Here is a 23889-nt window from a genome sequence, read left to right as displayed (position 1 = left end):
TTATTGTAATGAGGCTTAGATGAGCTTGAAGCCTTAGGAGTAGGAAGCTTATATTTCAAATAAGATATCCCAAACTGAAAATCCTTAATTGCAGTGTGCACTGCGTTTGGGTTTTTCAGTGTTTTTATTTTGTTTTGTTTTGTTTCTTTCCTTTTCTTCCTCTGACTTAGGGTTTTCATTCATACCTTGCTACTGCAGAAAAAGAAAAGACCTTATTTTCTAAGTCAGGCTTACACAGTACTTAAAAAGGGCTTTTGACTGTTGTGTCAAACATGATAAATGAGTGGAAGCTAAGTTGCAAGTGTGTTTAAATTTTCACATTGTAGCAGGTATCATAACTCAGTTCACTGGGGAAATCTATCTAACCTTTTATTGTGGTTAAGTAAACATTTTAAAGTGAACATATACAGTCTCATTTTCTAGTTCATGAAATAGTGTGTTTAAAACTGAGGTAGATGAATATCCTTTGAAAGCGGAGAGCTTCATTCACATTCTAAAGAGGTATAAATCTTAAATAAGCATTGAAAATTTTGGCAACTGGTTTTGTATTTCATGTATGTTTTTGACTTTCTAAACCCTTCTTGCCCAGATAGTAACTTCTAGAGAAAAGATTCAGATAAACTCACAAATAGCTTTAACAATGAAAGAGCAATATGTACATATACTATTAGTTCAGCCAAATGAAATCAGGTGAAATATGTGACATCATTTCACTCAATTATCTCATTACTTTTTTAGAGATAAGTTGGTCTTTTGTGGCACACAAAAGAATGAACTCATTTCCTCTTAAATATTTAAAATATTTAAAAGCTTTGCTTTCACAGGATCATTTTTCAGATGAAAGGGAATCTTTAAATACTCAAAACAGTGATTTTCTATTGAGTTGGGAAACAATTTTTTAGCTAAATAAGTTGTTGAAATGAACCCATGGAATGAGCATTTCTTTAGCGTTTCCCTACACTTGACCAAGGTTTTAGTCAACCCTATAGTTGACTTGTGCTTATAATTTACAGTTGCATATGTATGATTTACCATATATTTCTTGAAAATACAGTGGCTTCCTTTGACATTTTAGAAAAACTTGATCACACGTACAAGTAAATGTAGAATTGTAAAACAAGCAATAAGAAAACAAGCATTTGATTCTTAATCATGTTCTCATTTTAAAATTATTTTCAAATATTAACACTTAATTTTTTTTAAAACTGGAATACATAGTGCTTATTTCTTGAAGACATCCTTAGCCAGAAAATGCTTCTTTTTTTCCAATTCTTATTTATAATGTTTCCAATATTAGTGAAAAGGTACTTAACCGATTTATTCTATTAGATAATATTTCAAATTTTAATAAAATCTTCCTTTTGGGGTGGCGCCTGGGTTAAGCCTCTGTCTTTGGCTTGGGTCATGATCTCAGGGTCCTGGGATCTAGCCCCACTACAGGCTCTCTGCTCAGCAGAGAGCCTGCTTCCCCCTCCTCTCTCTCTCTGCCTCTCTGCCTCCTTTTGATCTCTCTCTGTCTGTCAAATAAATAAATACAATCTTTAAAAATAAATAAATAAATAAATAAAATCTTTTTTGAAGAAAAAGTTTTGATGAATTGTATGTTATCCAAAACTCTTCAGTTTTATTGCAATTGCTATTATTTGAATATTTCTAGGGAATAAAAGGCATAGTTTTAAAGCAGAAATTAAAATTACAGGATATGGTAATTAAGTACTATTCATGTTTTATATAAATTCATATTAAATATGAAATGCTATTTTGATATAAATTAACTGAGGCAAGTATCATTTTGTAGTTAAAAACAATGATTAAGAATTCACTACAACAGTCTGATGAAAGAATATTTTTGTTTGGTTCACAAGTAGGTATACTTTTCAAGAATAAAGCACTACGTAGTTAACCAACTTGCTAAAAGAAGAGAGACAATCATTATAAAGTAGACATCTTTTCCATCCTTTAGGAGAAGAATAGAAATCTGAAGGCGCCTAGTTAAACTGAATTTCAAATGTTATTTGAAACCGGAAGCAGGGGTCTTCAGCAACCTCAGCCCTTTTAAAGTGTATCATTTTTTTCACTCATGGTCTACTCAGCTGTCCTCAAAAATTCATGTCTTTCGTGCCCTTTTTGCATCTTCTGAGTCTCATTGCCAGGAAAATTATATAAAGTCTTGGCAGTAGATTTCTGTAAGTTGTTCTTCATTAATTGCCTGAGCTTCTAATCCTTTTAAAAATTGCATTTGTTTTTTAATCCAAGCATTCATCATTTTACATTCTACTCTTCCCTTCCAATGCTCTCCTTGTTTACTTTTTTATGAGGGTTAAAAGGTGTAGCGCTCTTTTTCTGTGTAAAGTTTCCTATTTATAGCTCTCAACTGTTTTGTTGGCTCTGTTCTTAACACTGCACAATGGCACCTCTTTAATGGACAGTACGACATAATGAACCTTTGTTGACTATAAAATGAAAAGTCCAAGTTGCGAGCGGCAGAGCCCCAAAACCTCATCAAAGTAAGAAGAGGCCTTGTTGGGCGTAGTGTCAGTAAAACAGATTTCTCTATGGAAAGATCTTGATGAAACAGATTCAGGCTCAGGGCATAACCATGTTATTTTTCTTCGCTTTCTTTTATGCCATGTAGTGGTGGACCTGAACCTTCTAAAGGAGGAGGTACGACTCTACAGCTGCACACCACGTAACTTCTCAGTGTCCATAAGGGAAGAGCTAAAGAGAACCGACAGCATTTTCTGGCCAGGTTGTCTCCTGGTTAAACGCTGTGGTGGGAACTGTGCCTGCTGTCCCCACAATTGCAAGGAGTGTCAATGTGTCCCAAGCAAAGTCACGAAAAAATATCACGAGGTAGGTATACTCTTTTCTTCTTGAGTTCCTTTGCGCCTTAAAAAAAAAAAAAAAGATGACAAAGCCGTGTATCTGAAATGAATTTTTGTTTAAAAGAGAGGCATAGTCTTCATGGAAAAAGAACAAATAAAGTTGGCAAAATATTTCATGTTTTCATTTTTTTTATTAAGAATCAAATGCTTGTTTTCTTATTGCTTGTTTTACAATTCTACATTTACTTATACGTGTGATCAAGTTTTTCTAAAATGTCAAAGGAAGCCACTGTATTTTCAAGAAATGTATGGTAAATCATCAGGACCTTGAACTCAAAAACCCGGGCATTGAGGATTTAGCTAGCTTGTCCTGATTGTATGACATGGGTGGTCAGTGACGTTTTCATCTGTCATACAAAAAAAAAGGAAATGTGTTCTGCAGGGGGGAAAAATGAGTGAAATTTTTTAGCTTTACACATTTCAAAATATGAAGGGAAAATATTTTAAAAGACAGATTTGTCTCTGTTGGAGAAAGGAGATCTTTGATACTTATTTTTCCACTTGGGGCAATACAGGAACATAAATCCCAAGAAGACATCTTCATACTTACACCAATCTTCCTATTATTCATTTTGCTCCAAATAGCATGCTAAGCCTTTTATGGATTCCTTTCATCTCTATTCTGTGGAATTAAGGAAAATATAAATACTAAATGTTAGTAATGATTGTTTTTCAGAGCCTTGGGAACCTTAGAACTTACTCCAAATTTTTGTTAGTGCTAGAATACCCCAGTTAAGCCCACCCTTTCTCCAGCAACATTGTGTAGCGTTGTACATCAGGAAGCAAAACATTCTTGCTGAAGTAACCTTAATTTTTTGTTTGTTTGTTTTAAATATTTTATTTATTGACAGAAAGAGCACAAGTAGGCAGAACAGCAGGCAGAGGGAGAGGGGGAAGCAGACTCCCCGCTGAGCAGGGAGCCTGATGTGGGGCTTGATCCCAAGACACTGGGATTATAGAGGTAACCTTAATTTGCACAAAACATTTACATTATACCACACCGAAATCGGCCCTTCTGACTTCATTTCGGTATAACTTTATCTCATTACTTTGTATTTTTTTCCACTAACCCAAAGAGTAATACATCATAAATATCTGCTTAATAAAATAATTTTTCATGTGCATAAGGACATCAATAAAACCCTTATCTGTTAGCTAAACTAAAGCTGCCCGGGGTCCTAAAGTGCACTTACTTAGCAGGGCTGGAACCCCCTTACCCCGCGCCTTTCACCAGTATTGCGCTGGCAGCTGATAAAGAGGGACAGAAGCACTGGATCCCAATCGACAAGGAACCCTGTTTCCATCCTAGATCTACCATCTACTCGTAACCATCAGCAGGATACTTAACCTCTGTTCAAATAAATGTAAGATACGATAACCTCTCAGGTTTTTCCCTGACAATCAGTCAGTTGCCATTTTTGGAAAGTCACATCCCAAACTGGCAGTCTGTGATTAAAAAAAAAAAAAAGAGGGCTGTTTACCACCAGTACTCATGTCCTACTTTCAGTTCTGCATTCTGTGCTTCTAAAGATCCTGTGCTGGGAACGGTCTCTGCTCCCCTTTCAGGAAGGCAATGATCATGAGCTTGGTGGCTCAGGTTGCTCCAGCCAGGCTATGCTCAGAAGCCTGCCTTGCTGCTACTCTGAACTGGGAATCTGAGAGTCAAGGAGAAACCCCTAATATGGCAGTTCCAGACAGACTCAATAAAAGGCCTTAAAATCGAGGCAGGCATTAGAACTGATTGGTGACTAGAAAGGCTGTGATAAGAACGGAAATTAAAGGAGAGTGAACTTTCCTCACCTAAGATCGTCTAATTGTGGACTTTCTGAAACATATCCTCATTAAATACAGTGTATCCCGGGACCCGGAGGTAGCCAACAACTCTTGATTTATAGTCACTATCCTAGAGCTATAAAACCCAGACTAGTCAGAGTAGCTGTTTTAAACCAGCTTATCAGATGCTGAGCCTACATCATGTTTTTGGTCAGCTCACTCAGTCCTCAAGTCGACTGGATTGTCATCTGTCCTCTACTTACAGATTTCATTTCAAATAACATTGGTTTTAGGTTGTTAAGAAAGTTGCCACAGAGTGTGCGGCATCTGTTTAGCGGCTCAGATAAAACTCCTGTGTGCGGAAAGACTGTGCGCAGTGCTTGTGAAACTCACTGGCCCTCTTCCAGAATGACATCATTCCTTATTCTGTAGTCTTTGGGTGGGACGGTTATGTATGCATTATCTGTACGTACACACAGACAAGTATGGATGGTTATCTAATTGTGTGACCACCTAAGACAAGTTTCCCACAAATATCTCTAATGCATGTGTGTGGGGAAATACAATACTCCACATTTCTCACAAATACCTCCAGTAACAATCATGTCTTAATTTTTTATAATGCTTTGTAGGAGTCATTAATTTTTCCATGATAGGTTTTTATTAACAAATTACCTTATGAAAAAAAAGAGTTTTATCTGTTTGGTGTAATTGATCATTTCTGAAGCCTACATTTTTCTCGGTCTGATGTTTTGGAGGTAAGTTCTGAGTTTAGTACTACTACTTCTAAATAAGTGAAATTATCTTGGGGCACCTGAGTAGCTCAGGAGATTGTCTGCCTTAGGCTCAGGTTGTGATTTCAGAGATCAAGTCCTTTGTCAGTCTCCCTACTCTTCAGTGGGGAATCTACTTCTCCTTCTGCCTCTCCTGTCCCCCAACTTGTACTTTCTGGCGGGCTTTCTCTTGCTCTCTCTTTTTGTCAAATAAATAAACTCTTAAAAAATAAATGAGGGGCGCCTGGGTGGCTCAGTGGTTTAAGCTGCTGCCTTCAGCTCAGGTCATGATCTCAGGGTCCTGGGATCGAGTCCCGCATCGGGCTCTCTGCTTGGCAGGGAGCCTGCTTCCTCCTCTCTCTCTCTCTGCCTGCCTCTCTCCCTACTTGTGATCTCTATCTGTCAAATAAATAAATAAAATCTTTAAAAAAATAAATAAATAAATGAAATGATTTTTAAACATAATTTCAAAAAGTTCTAAAATCATTAAGTCACTGAGTACCATTAATGTGGATCTAAAGACTAAACTCATTTAAAGTGAAGCTTATTTTGGGCCCTAGTTCTTTTTGATGACTGCTGTTCCAGTTTTCAGTTTAAAGATTATCCTACCAGGGCGCCTGGGTGGCTCAGTGGGTTAAAGCCTCTGCTTTCCGCTCAGGTCATGATCCCAGGGTCCTGGGATCGAGCCCCACATCGGGCTCTCTGCTCCGCAAGGAGCCTGCTTCCCCCTCTCTCTCTCTCTGCCTGCCTCCTGCCTAGTTGTGATTTCTCTGTCAAATAAAAAAAAAATGAAAAAAAAAAAAAAAGATTATCCTACCTCAGGGAGAACACAGAAGCAAAGACAGAGTTTAGACGTTCTAATTTTTCTCTACTTCATCTATCTCTATTATACCAGCTTCCCTAACTATTAAGCTGAATTAGATTCCTCATGTTACTACAGATATTATAGTTATTGTTTTGGTTTCTTTACCATTTTCAGTGGGTTCGATCACTGTACCGAAAATAAGTCTAGAAATTTAAAAGGTTCATAATATATAGGATAATATTCTTGTTACATATTTTGATATTATAGCATAATCTTACTGTTAACAAGATTCTTATTGCTTTTGTATTGATTACTAGACACTGTTTAGGAAACCATTCCCCCCCACACCCCGATTTCCTTAATGATTTTTCCATCTCCCAAATAGGATATTTCAGAAAGCAAGACTTTACATATAAATGAACTTAGGTGTTACCTCTTCCTTGAAACTTTTCCTACTTTCCTGCCAGTCCGTCTTCTGTGCCTTTGTAGAACTTGAGAGATCTCTCAATGGACGATTGTTGCTACTTCATCATTTATTTTTATTTTTTACCAAATTGAGAATTAAGAAGCAAAGATCACATTACAGTTTAGTGCTTAAGAAAACAGACTCCAAAACCAGACATCCAGCTGTTTAACCTTGGGCAAATGACTTTATCTCCTGTGCCTCCTAAACTTTTGTGTTTAAAGTGAACACCTAACCCTCATATCCTATTGTGAGGGTTCAGAAAGCTGACAAAACACTTAGAACCAGGTCTGGTACATTTCAAGCTGTTAATACATGTTAGCTATTCTCTCATTCATCTTCATTCCCTGTATGGTCTTACTCTTCTTGCATGGATCTGTTCTGGGTAAAAAGGATATAACTCAGTGACCTTTCTCTAGTAGGGAGGCCCATCTCCCAAAGTTCTGTCACACCCCAAATTTAATGGCACTTTGCACAGTGTAGGCAGTGGTACATGTTGATCTATTTCTTGATGGTTCTTTCTATACCTGATCTAATCTCTTAAATCCCTGATTTTAGTTTTCCCCTGGATTATTTTTTTCATGTAATTTGTTTTGTAATTTTAGTTTGAACCTCTCTTTCAAACTTGGGTGAAATGTGCTTCTGGCTTCTTTCTTTTATGGAATCATATAAATTATGTCCTGAAAACTGTCTACTTTCACATGATCTGGGACCTGTTGGTCATTTTCCAAGTCTTTCTCATCCCAAATCAAAACAAAATTTTGGAAAGAAATTAAGAAGGAAAGCCCTAATTAAGCCCCCTCCCATGTATTAGAATGTCTCATCTAAGATTTAGTATCACTAGAACATTATGAGATTCTTCTGCTATTTGTAAATTCCAAAAGATCAGTGGATGAAGGCTGGGGTGGGGGTGCTTTTATTGGGTGATTGCATCTTGACTTAAGCATTTCTAGAGGAGAGGACGATTGTAGAATCGTAGCCTGGCATGGCTGCCTGTTAGGACTGTATATGGTAGCTTCTCTAACCCTTACCTTTTATAGTCATTTTCTCCCCTACTAACTAGGAAAACGTATACAAGCGGGGATAGGAATTAAAGACGTTGGCTAGGCCAATATTGCAGTTTATCTGCACTCAGCCTCATTCCAGAAACAATTTCTAACAGAAGTGGTGATAAGGGATAACACCAGTATCTAAAGACTAGTTAGTTTTGATGCCACTTCAAGTTGTTCAGAACAGTAAGTCAGGTACTGACACCTAAGATAGGATTCATAGTTTCATGTTAAGATAATACAGTCTTAGTAATTTTTGTTCTAGAATTGTGAGTGTAATAGAAAATCTGCTTTAAAAGTTTCCTGTTTCTCACGGTTATTCCAAGACTTTGCAGTTTAGCTCTCTAGGAAGAAAGTTACTAAAGAAGTAGAATATATGGCTAATAACATAGTCCAAGTCTTTATAAAGTTATTATCTATCACTATAACTTTAATAATTCATCTTTGGCCCAAGTGCAAATACTGGTTATGTCCCTATTCTCTCTAAAGATTCTGTTCACTCATGTGTAAAATAGGAGTAATCATTCTAAATTACTTCATAGAATTCTTGCGAGTTAAAGTATGTAAAAACATTATTACAGTGCCTGGCACCCAGTAAGCATTCAAAAAATGTTAGCTGATTAACCTTTGATACGACCACATAGTCTAAATGCGGTATACATTCTCTACTTTTCTCTTTTAAATCTTCAAATGGAACAGTCATAAGACTTGACTTGTGGATTAACGAATATTTCCGAGAAGGGTATCCTTTAGAAGGTGCCCTATGAAGTTGTCTTTGTCCTGCCCAGAGAGCAGAGAAATTAGACCACCTCTTACTATTATGTGCTCTGGTCTTCGTTCATAATCTGAACAAACACAATTCCCGAAATGTTATTGTTTCTATTCTAAGAAGCACAAACACATACTGAATAGGTAGTTCTTACCAAATACTTCAGATAATCTTTTATAGAATCCGTAGCTGTGTCCTCCTGCCACAGTGTTAAAAAGAAATATCTTTAGTATCGGAGTCTACTTTATGTTTTTATTAAAAAGCCAGACTGCACATTAACTTCATGTAATAGAGGCATCATTGTTATTAAAGCTCAGCCTTGCCTACACTAGGCAGTAGGATCCAGCTGCCCAAAGTTAGCTGGGACGGAGGCTGATGTCTATGAAGTACATCTAATCCGTCGCATCAAGTTTATAGAGGACTTGAAGTGTAGCCAAGAAAATTAATGAGTGGCATAATGGAGCAAACTCAGCTGTAGCTGATCGTGTTTCCTTCCCTGGTATGGTAGTATTTGTATCGCTTGGAATATAAATATTTGTTACATGTGTGAAAAAAGGAATGAGTGAAAGAAACCAACAAGCAGAAAAAAGACTGGGCAGTCATGGTTTCCGAATACTTAATCAAGGTGAAATTCTCTGCAGTATTTTCAGGGGAGTAAACTAAAGAGCACACGGTGAGACTCAATCTAAGGTCTGTTCTCTGTGCGGAGGCAGCGTCCTTCCTAGTGGCTGGTATTAAAAAGGGCTTTCCTTTTGTGAAAACATGCTGATCATTTAGGATCTCTCTGAGGGGTGGGGGAGTGTGTTCATGATGCCTTCACTAGGAAAAAGTCAAAATGTTGTCCAAGTCTTCTTTGGGCCCCAAGATACTTTCCTGAACTGATACTTGCCTATGAAATCAGAAGTCATAGACGTTGGCTGCCTTTATAGATGGCTTCTCCGTTGTTCCCTTTCAGGTCCTTCAGTTGAGACCAAAGAGCGGTGTGCGGGGATTGCATAAATCTCTCACAGACGTGGCCCTGGAGCACCACGAGGAGTGTGACTGTGTGTGCAGAGGGCATACAGGAGGATAACCGCGTCCGCCGGCGCAGCCTCTCCCAGAGCAGTGCGGCTCCATGGCTCATCTGTTCTAGAACTTGTGCATTATCTCCCATCCATAATCTCTGTTGTTTGCTTCAGGGACCTTTCATCTTCAGGACTCACGGAGTGTTCCGAAAGAGGAGACACCAAACGGAATTGGAAGTTCTGCAACAGTTCTGTTGAGAGGAGGCCCGAAAGACAGGAAAAAAGGTCTTTGGTCGCAGAAACGAAATGTTGACCATCACTAGCTAGTTACAAAGTTGCCATGTCCTTACTCATCTAGCTGTGTTGTGTGTATCAGCTGTCTCCTCACGGCTTAGGCTAATGTCAGTACAGGAAAGAACTGTGCACACGGGGGAACGGCTGATTCTGTTGCCTTGCTTAACTCTCGAGCTCCATGTTCTGGGCCTCAAATCACAGAAACCTGGAATTTGTTTCCCTAGATCCACGTATATAAACCAGAGTGTTCTATGTTCTACAAACTTGGTTCTTAAAAAAGAACTCTGTTGCTATGAATCAAACTTGTGTCATGCTGATAGGAAAGACTGGATTTTCCATATATCTTACTAAAATTGCTACCATTTAGAAGAAGAGAACTACTTTCATGGTATGGAAGAGACAAACCTGAAAAGAAGAGTGGCCTTATCTTCACTTTATCTATAAGTTGGTTTATTTGTTTTATTGTGTACATTTTTATATTCTCTTTTTGACATTATAACTGTTTGCTTTTCTAATCTTGTTAAATATATCTATTTTTACCAAAGGTATTTAATATTCTTTTTTATGACAACTAGATCAACTATTTTTAGTGTGGTAAATTTTTCTAAACAGAATTGTTATAGCCAGAGGAGCAAAGATGATATAAAATATTGTTGCTCTGACAAAATTACATGTATTTCATTCTCATACGGTGCTAGAGCTTAGATTAATCTGCATTTTAAAATACTGAAGTGGGAAATCAATAGAATTCAATAAGTCACAAAGACTTTTTGAAAATAAATGATCGTATCTTCTACCCCTGTTATTGGAAATGCAAACAAAAAGCAACATATGAACATGGGCATTCAGATCCAGTCGTAACTAAACCCTAGCCCTTCCTTTGGGAAGTGTGAGCCTAGCTCAGAAGAAAAAAAGCACCTTGAAAAGAGACTGGACAGCTCATTGATAAAGCATACCCAGCTGTCCTGTAGGAACACATCCTATTTATTGTGATGGTCTGGTTTTATTATCTTTAAACTCTGTTCCATACCCTTGTATAAATACATGGATATTTTTATGTACAGAAGTATATCCTTTAATCCATTCACTTATTGTACTCTCTGGCAATTGATATGAAAATCAGTAAAATACTTCGCTTGTACAATGCTTAATATTGTGCCTAGGTTATGCAGTGACTATTTGAATTAAAAATGTACTGAATCACCAAATAAAAAAAATGTGGCTATTTTGGGGAGAAAGAGAGCGTGTGTGTATGTGTGCGCATGCACACGCATGCGCACCCGAGATTTGTCGCTTGAGCTCCAAGACCATGAAAGAGAGCAAGTTTCATGTTAGCCGTGATTTCCTTCATGCAAGGGTCTGTGTCAGTTCAAAAGACAGGTAGAAAAGCACCGGCAGTATGAAACCGAAAAAAAAAAATATTGTAACTTCCCCCCATCTTCATTTTCAGTGGTCGATATTAAGTGGGATGAGCATGAATTGATTGGGCACACAGGCTAAAGGTACCTTCCATAGCCCACTTAAGGGTGTGGCTGCTCACCTTCAGAGCGGATTTCCATTCAAGGCTTGTGTGTTAACCTCTGGCCTGGCCCAGAAGGCTGGGGCCCAGGGCCCTGCTGTCTTCAGACTCCTCCTCTAGGTCTGGGCAGTCCCCTTTCTGGGCACTTTTCCACCCAGCTGTCCTACCCTGCGCCCAGTCACCTGGGGAACAAATAAATACGTATATACATGCTGTCTTACTGACTCACCTTTTCCTGGTTCTGTCCCAGCCCTGCAGAGGCCTATTGGACACAGCTTCGCTGAGCTCTGCTGAAAACCCAGCGCAGTGTGTCTCCCTCTTGGTGGTTTACAACTCACGTTAGCATAGCAGAGACTCTACTAAATCTGTCTGTAAATGACCCGTGTAACTGCGTGATGCCACACCTCCAGCCATTGAATGGAACCCCTTTCCCTCTTCTTTTTGAGTATTTATTTTTTGCTTACTTAAAATGTTAAAAGCCAAAACAAATTGCTCTGTGAAGGTAGTCCCATATGCTGGCGCCAGTGAGCAGGAAGAGCGTGAGGGCTCACTGCTTTATGCTTATTCACACATAGACCTTGTTGTATATTTGACTTAAAATTTAAAAAAAGTCAGCCCAGGTTTTAATGGCACAGGCGACCCTAGTTTTTCAGAATCCCAAAAAAAATATTGTCCATATTGACCACCACTGTGTTCTATGTGATATCTTTGATTTGTGCCCTTTGTCCCTTGTGATGGACTGTTTTGCCACCCCGTGGTTTTTGAAATAAAGACCAAACCTTAATTGGCACAAGGCAGGCTTTCATGTCTCCAGTTTTCATTTTCTATGTCTTATTCCCTTTCTCATCGAGTAGTAGGGGTATGCACTTTGGAAAGGTGCAAATGGCAAAGTAATGACAATTTATACTGGGAAAATTCCCTGGCTTGATTTTGTCATTCTCTGTGCCTCCCTCTCTCCAAGGCATTTACGTAAGCTTGTGATTTGGTCTAAGGAAAGGCAAAAAATACAAGTTGCACTGAACATCATGTATGCAGTATAATGAAATATCCTTATTTCCAGAAGATTCTGACATTTTAATCTATTTTAATTATATATTATGAAAGCATTTAAAGTTATAAATAATCACCATCCTTTACATTCATAAGAAGAAGTAAAAAAAACCTGAAAATATAATCAATCTCTTGCTTTACATCTTATTTTTTCTTCATGCTTCATACGTAATCAATCAAGTCCCATTGGCTTTACCTTTCCAAAAATCTGCTTTATTTGTGTCTCCACATCTCTGTTTCCATTTCTGCTGCGTCTGCCCTGATCTAGATCTGCATGGCTCAGTGCCATTCTGCTGCCCACTCTCCTTTCCCCAGTTTTCTGGCCCCTGGTCTCACTCCCTTCCGATCCACCCTTCACACCACGAACAGGCAGGGGGAGTGGGGAGCACTTTCCAACAAATCTGATTATATCACTGGGGTGGAAATTTACAATTGAACTCTGTGAGATTAAATTGTAATCCTTTGCATGGCACTCAGAGTTTATTGTGTCTGCTCATTTTGCAGCATCAAGCCTAACATACAGCTCCAGTGAATGAATACACCTAACAGTTTCGTGACAGTATCAATACTTGCCCTCATCTCAGTGCTGGCTCACACTGTGCTTTCTCATTGTTCCTGTACTTGCCTATCTCATTAGCTTCTCAAATCTCAGCTCAAATGCCAGCAAATCTCAGCAAAGTTTTTCTTCCTTGACTCCCACTAGAATTAAGCCATTTCCCCTATGCTCCAGGAATATTGCAATTATACATATTATCCTATTGACTATAATTACCTGCCCTCCTCTTGGTTTCTCAGACTCCTGGTCTAACAAACAAATGATTTTTTTTTTTTTTTTTTTAGATATAGCAGTGAATATGACATCAAGACCCTCAAGATTCTAAATATCGCTTACAGATGAAAGAATAAGTACATAGGAGTTGGGTATATTTTATTTTAATCAATCCAGTCTACTGGTTTTGTTGTGGCACCTGTCCCCATGATTACAGCACACAGACAAGAACATCCTTTATCACTCGAAGTGACAATGATTTTCCTTGAAACTACGTGTTTGGTTTTTCAGTTAATGAGTTTTCTACCAACTGTATCTCAGTTATCACTTCTATTCAAGTTAAGGACATCTAATAATTCATTTATGTATTATTCATATTTTGGAGACATCCTATAGTATGATTAATTTTTGTGAGTCAGAATTTAAAAGTCTTTAGGATGTGAAATACAGACATCAGCAATTGATGATTCATAATCTACCTCATTTACCTCCTTTGACTCATTTTGCATCATCAAACCCCATGTACAATTCTCGTGAATACTCACAGTTTCCTGTAAACGCCAATATCTGCATTTGCTAGCACAGGCTGTGTTCTCTTTGAAGCACTGTTCCTGCACTTACCTCTTTCAATAACTCCCTCTCCTCTCTGTCAAAATGCTAATTGCATGCTTTTGTACTCTACCTCAGAAAACAATTGGCACAGCCACCTACCCTAAAGCCAATTTCTCTCATAACTGCCAAGTCCCTTACAGTGAGTCTTACTCACTATACATCTAGGTTAGTTTAAGGAAGAGATCTAGTACTTTGGCAGGAAGTTTATTTTAAGATTAATAACTATCATTTTTTTAAATTTACATATGCAATCCCAACCACCTTATTTACAGAAATTGGAAATCTGATCCTAAGATTCACTTGGAAGCACAAGGCACTCAAAATAGTGAAAAAATCTTGAAAAACAACCACATAGCTGGAGGACTCACACTTCCTGATTTCAAAATTTACTGCAAAGCTATAGGAATGCTGTGGTAAATGTAGTAAGTTTAGATTTACGGAGCAATGGAATGGAATTGAGAATCAAGAAACAAACCTTCACATTTGTGGTTAATTGATTTTGACAAGGAGGTCAAGAGAATGCAATGGTGAAAGAGTATTTTCAACAAATGTGCCAGAACAACTGGAGATCCACGTATAAAACGAATTACCTCACACCACATGCAAAAAGTTAGCTCAATGAATCAAAGATCTAAAGGTCAGAGACAAAACTATGAAACTCAGATATACAGAAAAAATTTGATGGCTTTAGATTAGGCAGTCATTTTTCAAATATGACACCAAAAGCACAAGCCATGAAAGAAAAAATGAGGTGAACATCATCAAAATTAAAACTTGTGCTTCAAAGGACACAATAAAATGTAAAGATTACCTATATATTAAGAGAAAATGTTTGCAATTCATATATTTGACTAGGGTTTTCCTCTAGAATATGCAAACAAACTCTTACAACAACAATAAAAAGATAATTCAAAGGAAAAATGAGCAAAGAACTTGAATACACATTCCTAAAAAAGAAAAGAAAAGCATACAAATCGCCAATAAGCACATAAAAAGATAGCCAAGGTCATTAGTCATTAGGGAAATGCAAATCAAAACCACAATGAAATACAGCTACCAGGATGTCTAGAATGAAAAAGACACCAATAATCAATGTTGGTGAGGATGTAGAAAAATTAGAAACTTTATAAATTGTGGCCAAGCAGGAAAACAGTTATACAGGTCTTTAACATAGAATTGACACAGGAATCAATATTTCACCCCAGGCATATACTCAAGAAAACTGAAAATCCTGCACACAAAAGTACATAAGGATATTGTCATAATAGTCAAAAAATAGAAATCACCAACTGAGAAATGGCTAAACAATGTGTGATATATTCATACAATTGAATAGTATTAGGCAATAAAACGGAATAAAGTACTGACACTTGCTATAACATGGGTGAACCCTGGAAAACAATGCTAAGTAAAGGAAGCGATTCACAAAAGGCTACGTAGTATATAACTCCATTTATATGAAACATTCGGGATAGAACATCCTTAGAGAAGAATAGTGTATCTGTACTTGTCAGGAGCTGGAAGAAAGGGATAAATGGGCAGTGACTACAAATGGACTTGGGTTTTCTTTTTGCAGTGATAAAAAGATTCTGAAATTAGACAGTGGTGATAGTTGTGGGATTATCTAAAAACCACTGAATTATATGTTTTGAAGAGTAGATTTTTTTTTTTTTTTTGGTTATCTGAATAATAAAGCTTTTTTTTTTTTTTTTAAATTATAGATGCTGGAGCACCTGGGTGGCTCAGTCGGTTCAGTGTTGTCTCTTGATTTCTGCTCAGGTCATGATCTCAGGGTCATGAGATAAAGCCTCCAGGTCAGGCTCTGCACTCAGTTGGGGAATCTGCTTGGAATTCTTTCTCTGCGTCTGCCTCTGCTCCCTCCACTCTCTCTCTCCCTCTCTCAAATAAATCTTTAACAAGTTCAGATGCATTTACTGCAGCATTTTAGAAATAACCTCCCAAAAAGAAAGCAAACAAGGAATAATTAAAAAGCAAACAAACAAACAGAAAATTAAAAAAAAAAACAGTCATCTACAATTCTATCACCCTAGTGCAAGCCATTTCTAACTATGCCTATAGGTTTGCAGATAAATAAATGGCGGTGTGATAGCATAGACTCAGTTCCATCCCTTGCGGTCACATTCAATATTGACACTTTCACCTTGGCTTAATGGTGGTAGGAGTATAATTTCCCATTTGAATTTGGTCTTTGTCGTATGTCTTTAACCAACAGGATAAAAGTGCCTGTGACATATGCTAAGGCTTCAAATGTGCTGGAATGGCTGGGTTTGCTTCTCTTTGACTCCTGCCATCACCACAAGACTATGCTCCAGAGAGTTCACTGGCCCAAGGGTGCCTGGTACAGTTTGAAACCCAATCGGTGTCATGGAGTCATGTCCTGCTGAGCCCAGCCAACCCCCCAAATGCCTGGGTGAGACATGAATGATTTCTTGTCGTAAGTCACCGTGATTTTGAGAGTGTTTGGTATGCAACGTTATTTGGCAATAACAGATACATATTGTCATTTAAAGAGGTCATACACGCTATGGTTTAGTAAAACTATCATATATGTTTTCACTTGAAACTATGGACCCCCAAAAATGGAAATAAAACAAAAAATATACTTTGGAAGTGTATGTTCCATATACTTTGGAAGTATGTTCCATCAACACAAAATGTTTCTTGTTTTAAAGGTTTTATTTATTTACTTGAGAGAGAAAGAGAGCACAATTCAGGGGGAGGAGCAGAGGGAGAAGCAGACTCCCGGCTGATCAGGACGCCTGAAGCAGGACTTCATCCCACGACCCTGGGATCATGCCTTGAGCCAAAGGCAGACACTTAACCACTGAACCACTCACGTGCCCCAACACAAAATGCTTCTAAACAGTCTTGCTAAAGCGGGGGGGGGGGGGGGGGGGGGGGGAATGTGATTGAAAATACTAAAAGCACAAGACCATTTGCTAAACATTGCTTTTATGTCAATCATTATCTGCTAATACACTATTATGAAAAAGAAATAAGCTGACAGTTTATCCTAACTCTTCATAAACAATGAATTTTGGAACACATACAAAAATTACATTAAATCTAAAAAATGAAATTAAAAAATATTAAATTTTAAATGAAAAAAATGCTCATTTGTGTTAATTATTTGCTTTATTTTTAACAAATGTTTAATTAATATAAAAACATTTAATAAAAATGTTTTATATTTATATTTTAATAAACTCTTTTATAGCATGAAGTACTTTGGGAAATTTTCATCTGTTTTTTAGGTTTTTGTTCTTTCCGAACTTTGTTCCTTCTTTCTCTTTCCCCTTCCTTCTCTGCCCCTTCCTTCCTCTCCTTCTTCCTTCCTTATCTTCTCTTCTCCTTTCCTTCATTCCCTCCTTGCTCTATTTTTAAACATAAGTTTATATGCATAATCTCCATGCTTTCAACTTTTCTTCTGATCATTTACATAATGCATAGATTATGTCCAGACTACTGTTTACTCTGATGTGATAGAGTGGATTCTTGATTCCATTTTTACTTTTCTAAAACTCATTTCCCAAACAGAACCACAGTTTCAGGATTAAATGTTATATTCTATTTAGTTGTGTTTCTTTTGGAGAAAGGAGGTTGTGAGCACTTGGAATGTGCGACCTTTGAAGAAAGAATTCTGCTCAGCTCTCTCCCAGAGCGTCTTTTGCTGAGATTCACTCTGGCAACAGCCTGTATCCATTCTTCTTGGAGTGGGACAAGGAGACAGACAAAATAGGTTTCAGATCTTATTCATCACTCAGTGTGAAGACCTTAAGGCTATACTTTCATCTAAGGGCGTCAGTCTCTACTTTTCAATGTCCATGTTTCATCTGAATCTTCCCAGAAACGATTTCCCTTGCCCTTCTACTCACAGCAAAGAGAACACTACCTCTTCTGACCACTACTCTTCAAAGTTAGCCGTTTTGCTGACAATGCTCAGATCCGGATTTCAGAAATAGGCATTAGAATGGGAATTACCCTAAGCCTCACCATAAAGCTGCTCTTTTATTCTTAAACTCTCATCCTCTGAAGTTTATAGCATGAAGTATGTCTCTCACTAGATGCTGTTAAGCAAATGAACTTTTTGCTGGACTTCGGTCTGCAATTCGACTCTCTTTCAACATTACTATGCTGATGTTAGATAGTATTTCAATATGGCAAATTTGTTACAATTCCAGCAATAACTTAATTTCTCCTTAAACCTTTGTTCTTTGTTACTGAAATAAGCTATTTCCATTTTTCTACTTAATAACTAAATATTGTATGACCCCATGAAAGCTTTTGTATTTTGCACTTAAATCTTCTTCAGATTTAATTTATAATTGTATTAATGATATTCGGTACTAGGTGATATAGGATAGTCTGCCCATTTGTAGAGAAAATTGAGATTTCACCCTGTTTTCTTTTGTCGTGTGCTAAGTTCTTCCACAAAACTCAGGGGAAAAATAGGATAATTTCCCAAGCTGAATTTAAAACAGTTTTGTGTGAGTACTTTTTAATCTCCTGTTTAGGGAAAAAATCAAATTATTATAAATCTTATGGTGGTCTTAACTCCATTAATAAGTATTTTTACTAAGAAGTACAAAATTTAGTTCTTTTAAAAGAGCTTAGTATTAAGCCCTTAATTGACACCTCCGATATAAATCAAGTATACGACAGCTCACTAAATACTATGTATCTTTTAACCAAGAGATCCTACCAAAAAAAATTTATCAGTTTTAATACAGTTTTTTAAGTTTCTGCTCTCCTTAATGATATACAATGAGCTTCAACGACATCCCCAGATAGAAAGATACATATAAAAATCTCTTTCATACAATATAACTTAGTTTCTTACAGAGCTAAAATGTCTATATATTTAATAATAATAATAAGCAATAGATAAATTTTGAGAAGAAATTTCCTCCAAAATCTGGAAAATAAGATGTATTCCTGTTGTTCCCTATTGAGATCCAACAAGGACTAACATTACTATCTCCTAATCCAGATGCTAATTTTATAAAGATGGTACCTATGGTAGTGGTTATCTTCCAAATTTCCAGGATGGCATTCTTAATTTCAGGTAAGTATTTATAGATCAACAGCTACCCATCACATATATCAGGAAGGAGATCTATTACAAGAAGAGTAAGAATTGCATGACGAATTCATTGGCTAGAGTTTGATTTGCTTTGTTTTCAGTCCTAAAGCTGTGATCTGAAAACTTGATTTGCCAGCATTTGAGCAGAAGTATCAGGGAAGAAGCTGAGTGTTCTTCTTCCAGTATATCAGTGCCCTTGTGCCTGAGAGTCTACTGTACTTTGCCCCTGTGAGAAAAACTGACTTTAAGCAAAAAGTAGAAAGTGAAAGGCTAACATCGATTCTATGTGGACTGTCCTTAGAACTCTTCTGGAAGACACAATAATTTAATCAAAGAATTTTGACTGCCATCATACATTTTGATAGCGGATTGTGAGGGCTTGTTCAGTCAAAATCTTACTGTATTACATAAGGCTTATCTAGTTTGACAATACATTGTTTCAGTGTTGTGAAATAAAAGCATACAAATCGTTAACAAGACATAAGTCTTGTTGGAGTCTTGACTGGCTCAGTAATAAATCATACCGATTTGTTTTTAAACTATTTTTTACCCAAAGATACTTAAATACTTTACAGTGATCACTTTTGTGGAAAGTTTTCATCTTAATTTTTGCAGCCGGAGATGGAGTTGGGAAGTGAGAATGTGACATGATTGAGTAATTGCTGGGCATCACACACGGACATGTAAAAATGTCTGAAGAAAATCCAGAAGTTCATATTTGGTTTCCATTCATGGGAAAGGCAAACTGTTCTGCATGCACATGGATCTGCTTTTAAAATTAGCCTATGAATAAACAAAGCCTATGTTCTTTCTATAAAGCAAGCTCCATTTTTCTTCTGGGACTGTATCAAAAGTGTTACCCAATATCTATTCAAAAAACCTAAACCATAGGTGCCCAGAAAAATCCTGGAATCAAAGCAAATCATGAAACCTTCTATCCTCAATCCCCAGACTATTTTGCTACTTTCATCAGATATGATGATGGGTGCATAAAGTCACGAATATGCCAACTTGTCACCCCGTAGTTACAGCTGATCAACTAACTGTTAGTCCAAAGATACTTAAATACTCTTGACAAGGGATGGCTTGAACCTTTTAGTCCAGTCCTCAAACTTCACTAGGCAGCCATCAATCATCTCATGCTCATCTCACAGAAATAAATCCATCGATGACCCCAATAACCAGCCTAACTCATATCTAGTAATTTCTCAATGAATTTCAAATAAATAGATGGAGAAGTGAATATTCAAATTACTTTTCTAAGATCTTGCAAGCCTTCATTTGGTCAATGAGATGATTTGCAGCTGTTGAACCATGTGTAACCTATGGTTAGGTATCTGGACAGTGTCCTGATATTGTAGATGTAAAGTCTTCATATGTTTCAGAAACCCCCACCTCCAAGGGAAAAAAAAAAAAAAAACCCACTAAATTTCCTTTTTGTTTGCTGAGCAGTTCAAACAGCAAATCTGCCTCCCTAGAACTCCCATGCATCGGTCCAGGTTCTCACCTGTGAAGCAACTAAAATGATCACCTTCAAGTATTGGAAAACAACTTACTGATTTCTCTTATGTGTTATCTTCTGCAAGTAAAGCTAACCAGTGCGCTTGCCGAACTTCATGTGACACGGCATGATTAATTGTGTTCACTACTTGTCTTCAAACAGAATCACAAATCACAAAAAGAACTGAGACTAGACGGTCCTTTGGTCTGGACGTGGTGCTCCTATGAAAGCAGTCTATGCTTGCATTAGCCCGTCTAGCCCTGTGCAATAAAATGGAGTTCCTGGACCAGTAGGATCAGCATCGCCTGGAACTTGTTAGAGATGCAGAATTAATCTGTGGCCCCACAACCCACCTCCTAACTGAGAACTTGTATTTCAGCAAGGCTTACAAGGATTCATGCCCACCTGTAAGTCAGAGGAGCACTGACATGGTAGTTATCTAAGTGTTGGTGCACATTGAGCTTATTGTCAATTGCAAACCACAAATTATTTTACAAGCCAGGACTCTGAAATGCTGGGCTGTTGCTGCTGACTTCTGAAAAAGAAAGGTGTTTTATACTGTATCGCTGCTAGTGAATGTATTGATGGTACCAGCCACCCTCTTTCTTGAAACGCTTCCTCTTCTTATTTCCCAGGACATCTTTGTTCTTGTCCATGATCTGAGCCTTGCATTTTGGCATTTCCTGTGCTGATGTTTTGTCTACTCATGCTTTGTTCTTTACATGCTTTTCCTGACTCAACCCTGCATTTCCATGGTGTCAGCTGCCATCCATCTGCTGGTCATTCTCATAGTCCGTACCTCCAGCCTTGCTATTCTGCACTCCAGTTCAGTTCAACTGAACCATCCACCTAAATGTTCTACAGGTACCACTTACACGGAATTCTCCTTAACTACTCTCTCTTCTCACATTTTCGACTCTTCTTTTGTTTCTGCTGGTTAATTGTGTTTACCAAGTGATGAACTTGCAAAGCATCCTAAACCCTTCCCTCTCCAACTAGACGGGACACCTAGAGACCACCTAGCACTGTCGGGTTCCTTGTTGAATTGACCCTTTCTGTACCTACTGTCACTGCTTCAGACCATCATCTTTCAAGCTTTATCATCAAGTTCTTTTTTTTTTTTTTAAGATTTTTTTTTTTTTAAATCTTTTTGACAGAGAGAGATCACAAGTAGATAGAGAGGCAGGCAGAGAGAGAGAGAGGGAAGCAGGCTCCCTGCTGAGCAGAGAGCCCGATGTGGGACTCGATCCCAGGACCCTGGTATCATGACCTGAGCCGAAGGCAGCGGCTTAACCTGCTGAGCCACCCAGGTGCCCCTATCATCAAGTTCTTAATAGATTTTTTCCCTCTTGCCCATTGTGACTCTCTCTGTACTACCTTTGCCTCTTATCCAGCACCCCCTCCTGCCAAACACACAAAGAACTTTTTATTTATGTAAAGATGCAGCCAAAACATAGATCCCTCCTTCCTCAAAAGTCTCCTATGTCCCATCAGGCAGTAGAGTTAATATAGCTTTACGATGATTCTGGTCCTGACACTCCAAGAAACCAATTCTTTCTGCTGCTTCTTTCACCATGCATTGCCTCAGCTCCATGCCTTCGCAATTGCCATTTATTCTGACCTATATAATTTCTCGTTTTCTTTTACTGAAGGATGAATAGGTTGTTGTACTCCCCCTGAAATGCCTTCACAGATTTGTAATGCTTCTATTAAGATGTGTTTCATAGATGGCTTTATACAACCTTTCTGTTGTGTTGTTTTGCAGGTGCTTTCAAGTTAACCCAGTTCTGACACCAACTACATGACCTCTGGCCATTTATTAATTGTTTTGATTTCCCACTTTGGTCAGATGTAACTTAGAGATCAGAGTACCACTACTGAAAATTAGATTAGGTAAGTAAAATATTAAGCAATGTGGCTGGTACACGATAGGTGGTATAATCATTTGTGTCTTATAAACACAATCATTGTATTTGACTTAATCTCCCCTTAGCAGATTGTGGACAACTGCAAGGAGGCACTAGTCTTACGTGATGTCTATGGTTTGTAGCTAGTTCTGAGCCTACCATAGAATAGGCACTCAGTACATTTCTTTTTTTTAAGATTTTACTTATTTATTTGATAGAGACCCAGAGAGACAAGGAACACAAGCAGGGGGTATGAGAGAGGGAGAAGCAGGGTTCCTGCAGTGCAGGGAGATATTTTAGTCAAGAAGATACTCTTGGGGTGCCTCCGTGGCTAAGGTGGTTAAGCATCTACCTTTGGCTCAGGTCATGATCTTGGGGTCCTGGGATCGAGCCCCATATCGCGCTCCTGGATCAGCGATAGTCTTTTTCTCCCTCTCCCTTTGCCTTTCCCCCTGCTCATGCTTTCTCTCTCTCACTTTCTCTCTCTGTATCTCTCTGTCTCAAATGAATAAATAAAATCTTTTTTTAAAAAGATGGAATTTTCTCAGAAAATTGGTATAACTCTCAATGAAATGTGTCCCCACTCTAAATTTTACTACAGAAATCTCTTTATGTATTTTAGTACTTAGAGTCAGAGTTCTTAGACCTAGGTCCATAGAGGCCCTTGCAATTACTGTGAATTTCATGACGTTGTATGTAGACATCTTGTAAACTCAAGTATTGTCACGTTTCAAACCTTGTCAGAGGAATTGGTGCAAGAAAGCTTAAGGATCACTGTCATCACAGAGAGAGCTAGAGGACAAACAACGTGGTAACGATTCTTTAAACTCGAAATTTCTGAAGACTAGAGGTGGGAATTAGCCTGAATCCATGATTAAAGTGTACATCAGACTCACCAGTTGCAGGAGGCCACACAGCGGGAAGTGGGGTATTTTACTTCGAGATCACTGTTTACCAGCGCTACAGTTGGTAACTTATATTTTAGTTCCAGTGAGAGCAGGCTCTACAGATCAGAGCCCATGGGTGTCCTGCTAGCAGCCCAACCACATGTAAAATGTGAAGTTCAAGGGATGCTTCAACGTAAGGTGAGTTTGACTTATAGAACCACAGGAAGAGTCTCGTGGATTAAGTTGCCAGATGTATGTCAGTGATAATTACTGAGAAAGAAAACAGACCCCTCTTTGGCAGTATTCTGGGAGAGATGACAGACAGTGCAACGGAAGCTTAAGCACATTAACCTCTGGTCAATTTCGGATTCACCTCCAACATTGCGACCACCTAATTTTTATGTGTTAAGACACAGAGGCCCTCTCCTCCCCAGCCTTCCCAAACTCTAGAAAAGTAACCCTCACCATGTGCTTAGAGGAAAACCATGTGGCTCAGGCAACATATTCCAGGTTTAGAATAGAATCAAATAGGAAAAGAATTCTTGGCTGGAACATGGCCTCATAGGTTTCTAACTTGTTAGTAAATCAGTCCCCGACATAATGTCTCTCATAGAATTTGGTATCATATTTGTTTCAAAAAGTATACACACATCCTTCAAGGCACTCAAACACAAAATGTACATGTGATATTTCATTTTTCAACCTATGAAGCGTATGTGACAATA

At 38.0% G+C, this 23889-nt stretch overlaps 1 protein-coding gene across 1 annotated transcript in view; it reads left to right on the top strand.

Annotated features, from left to right (window-relative positions):
• The window catches only part of PDGFC (platelet derived growth factor C), a 198510-nt gene extending 186384 nt beyond the window's left edge, over nucleotides 1-12126 (top strand). Inside the window, exons 5-6 of the mRNA XM_045998168.1 lie at nucleotides 2636-2853; nucleotides 9473-12126. Of these exons, the coding sequence (XP_045854124.1) occupies nucleotides 2636-2853; nucleotides 9473-9589 (335 nt within the window). The 3' untranslated portion in view covers nucleotides 9590-12126. The remainder of the gene's footprint in view (nucleotides 1-2635; nucleotides 2854-9472) is intronic.
• Nucleotides 12127-23889: the final 11763 nt, after the last annotated feature.

The sequence above is a fragment of the Meles meles genome, chromosome 2, assembly GCF_922984935.1.
Source record: "Meles meles chromosome 2, mMelMel3.1 paternal haplotype, whole genome shotgun sequence".
Lineage (NCBI taxonomy): Eukaryota > Metazoa > Chordata > Mammalia > Carnivora > Mustelidae > Meles > Meles meles.
Note: the sequence above shows the minus strand (reverse complement) of the source record. Positions and strands in the feature narration are given on the sequence as shown.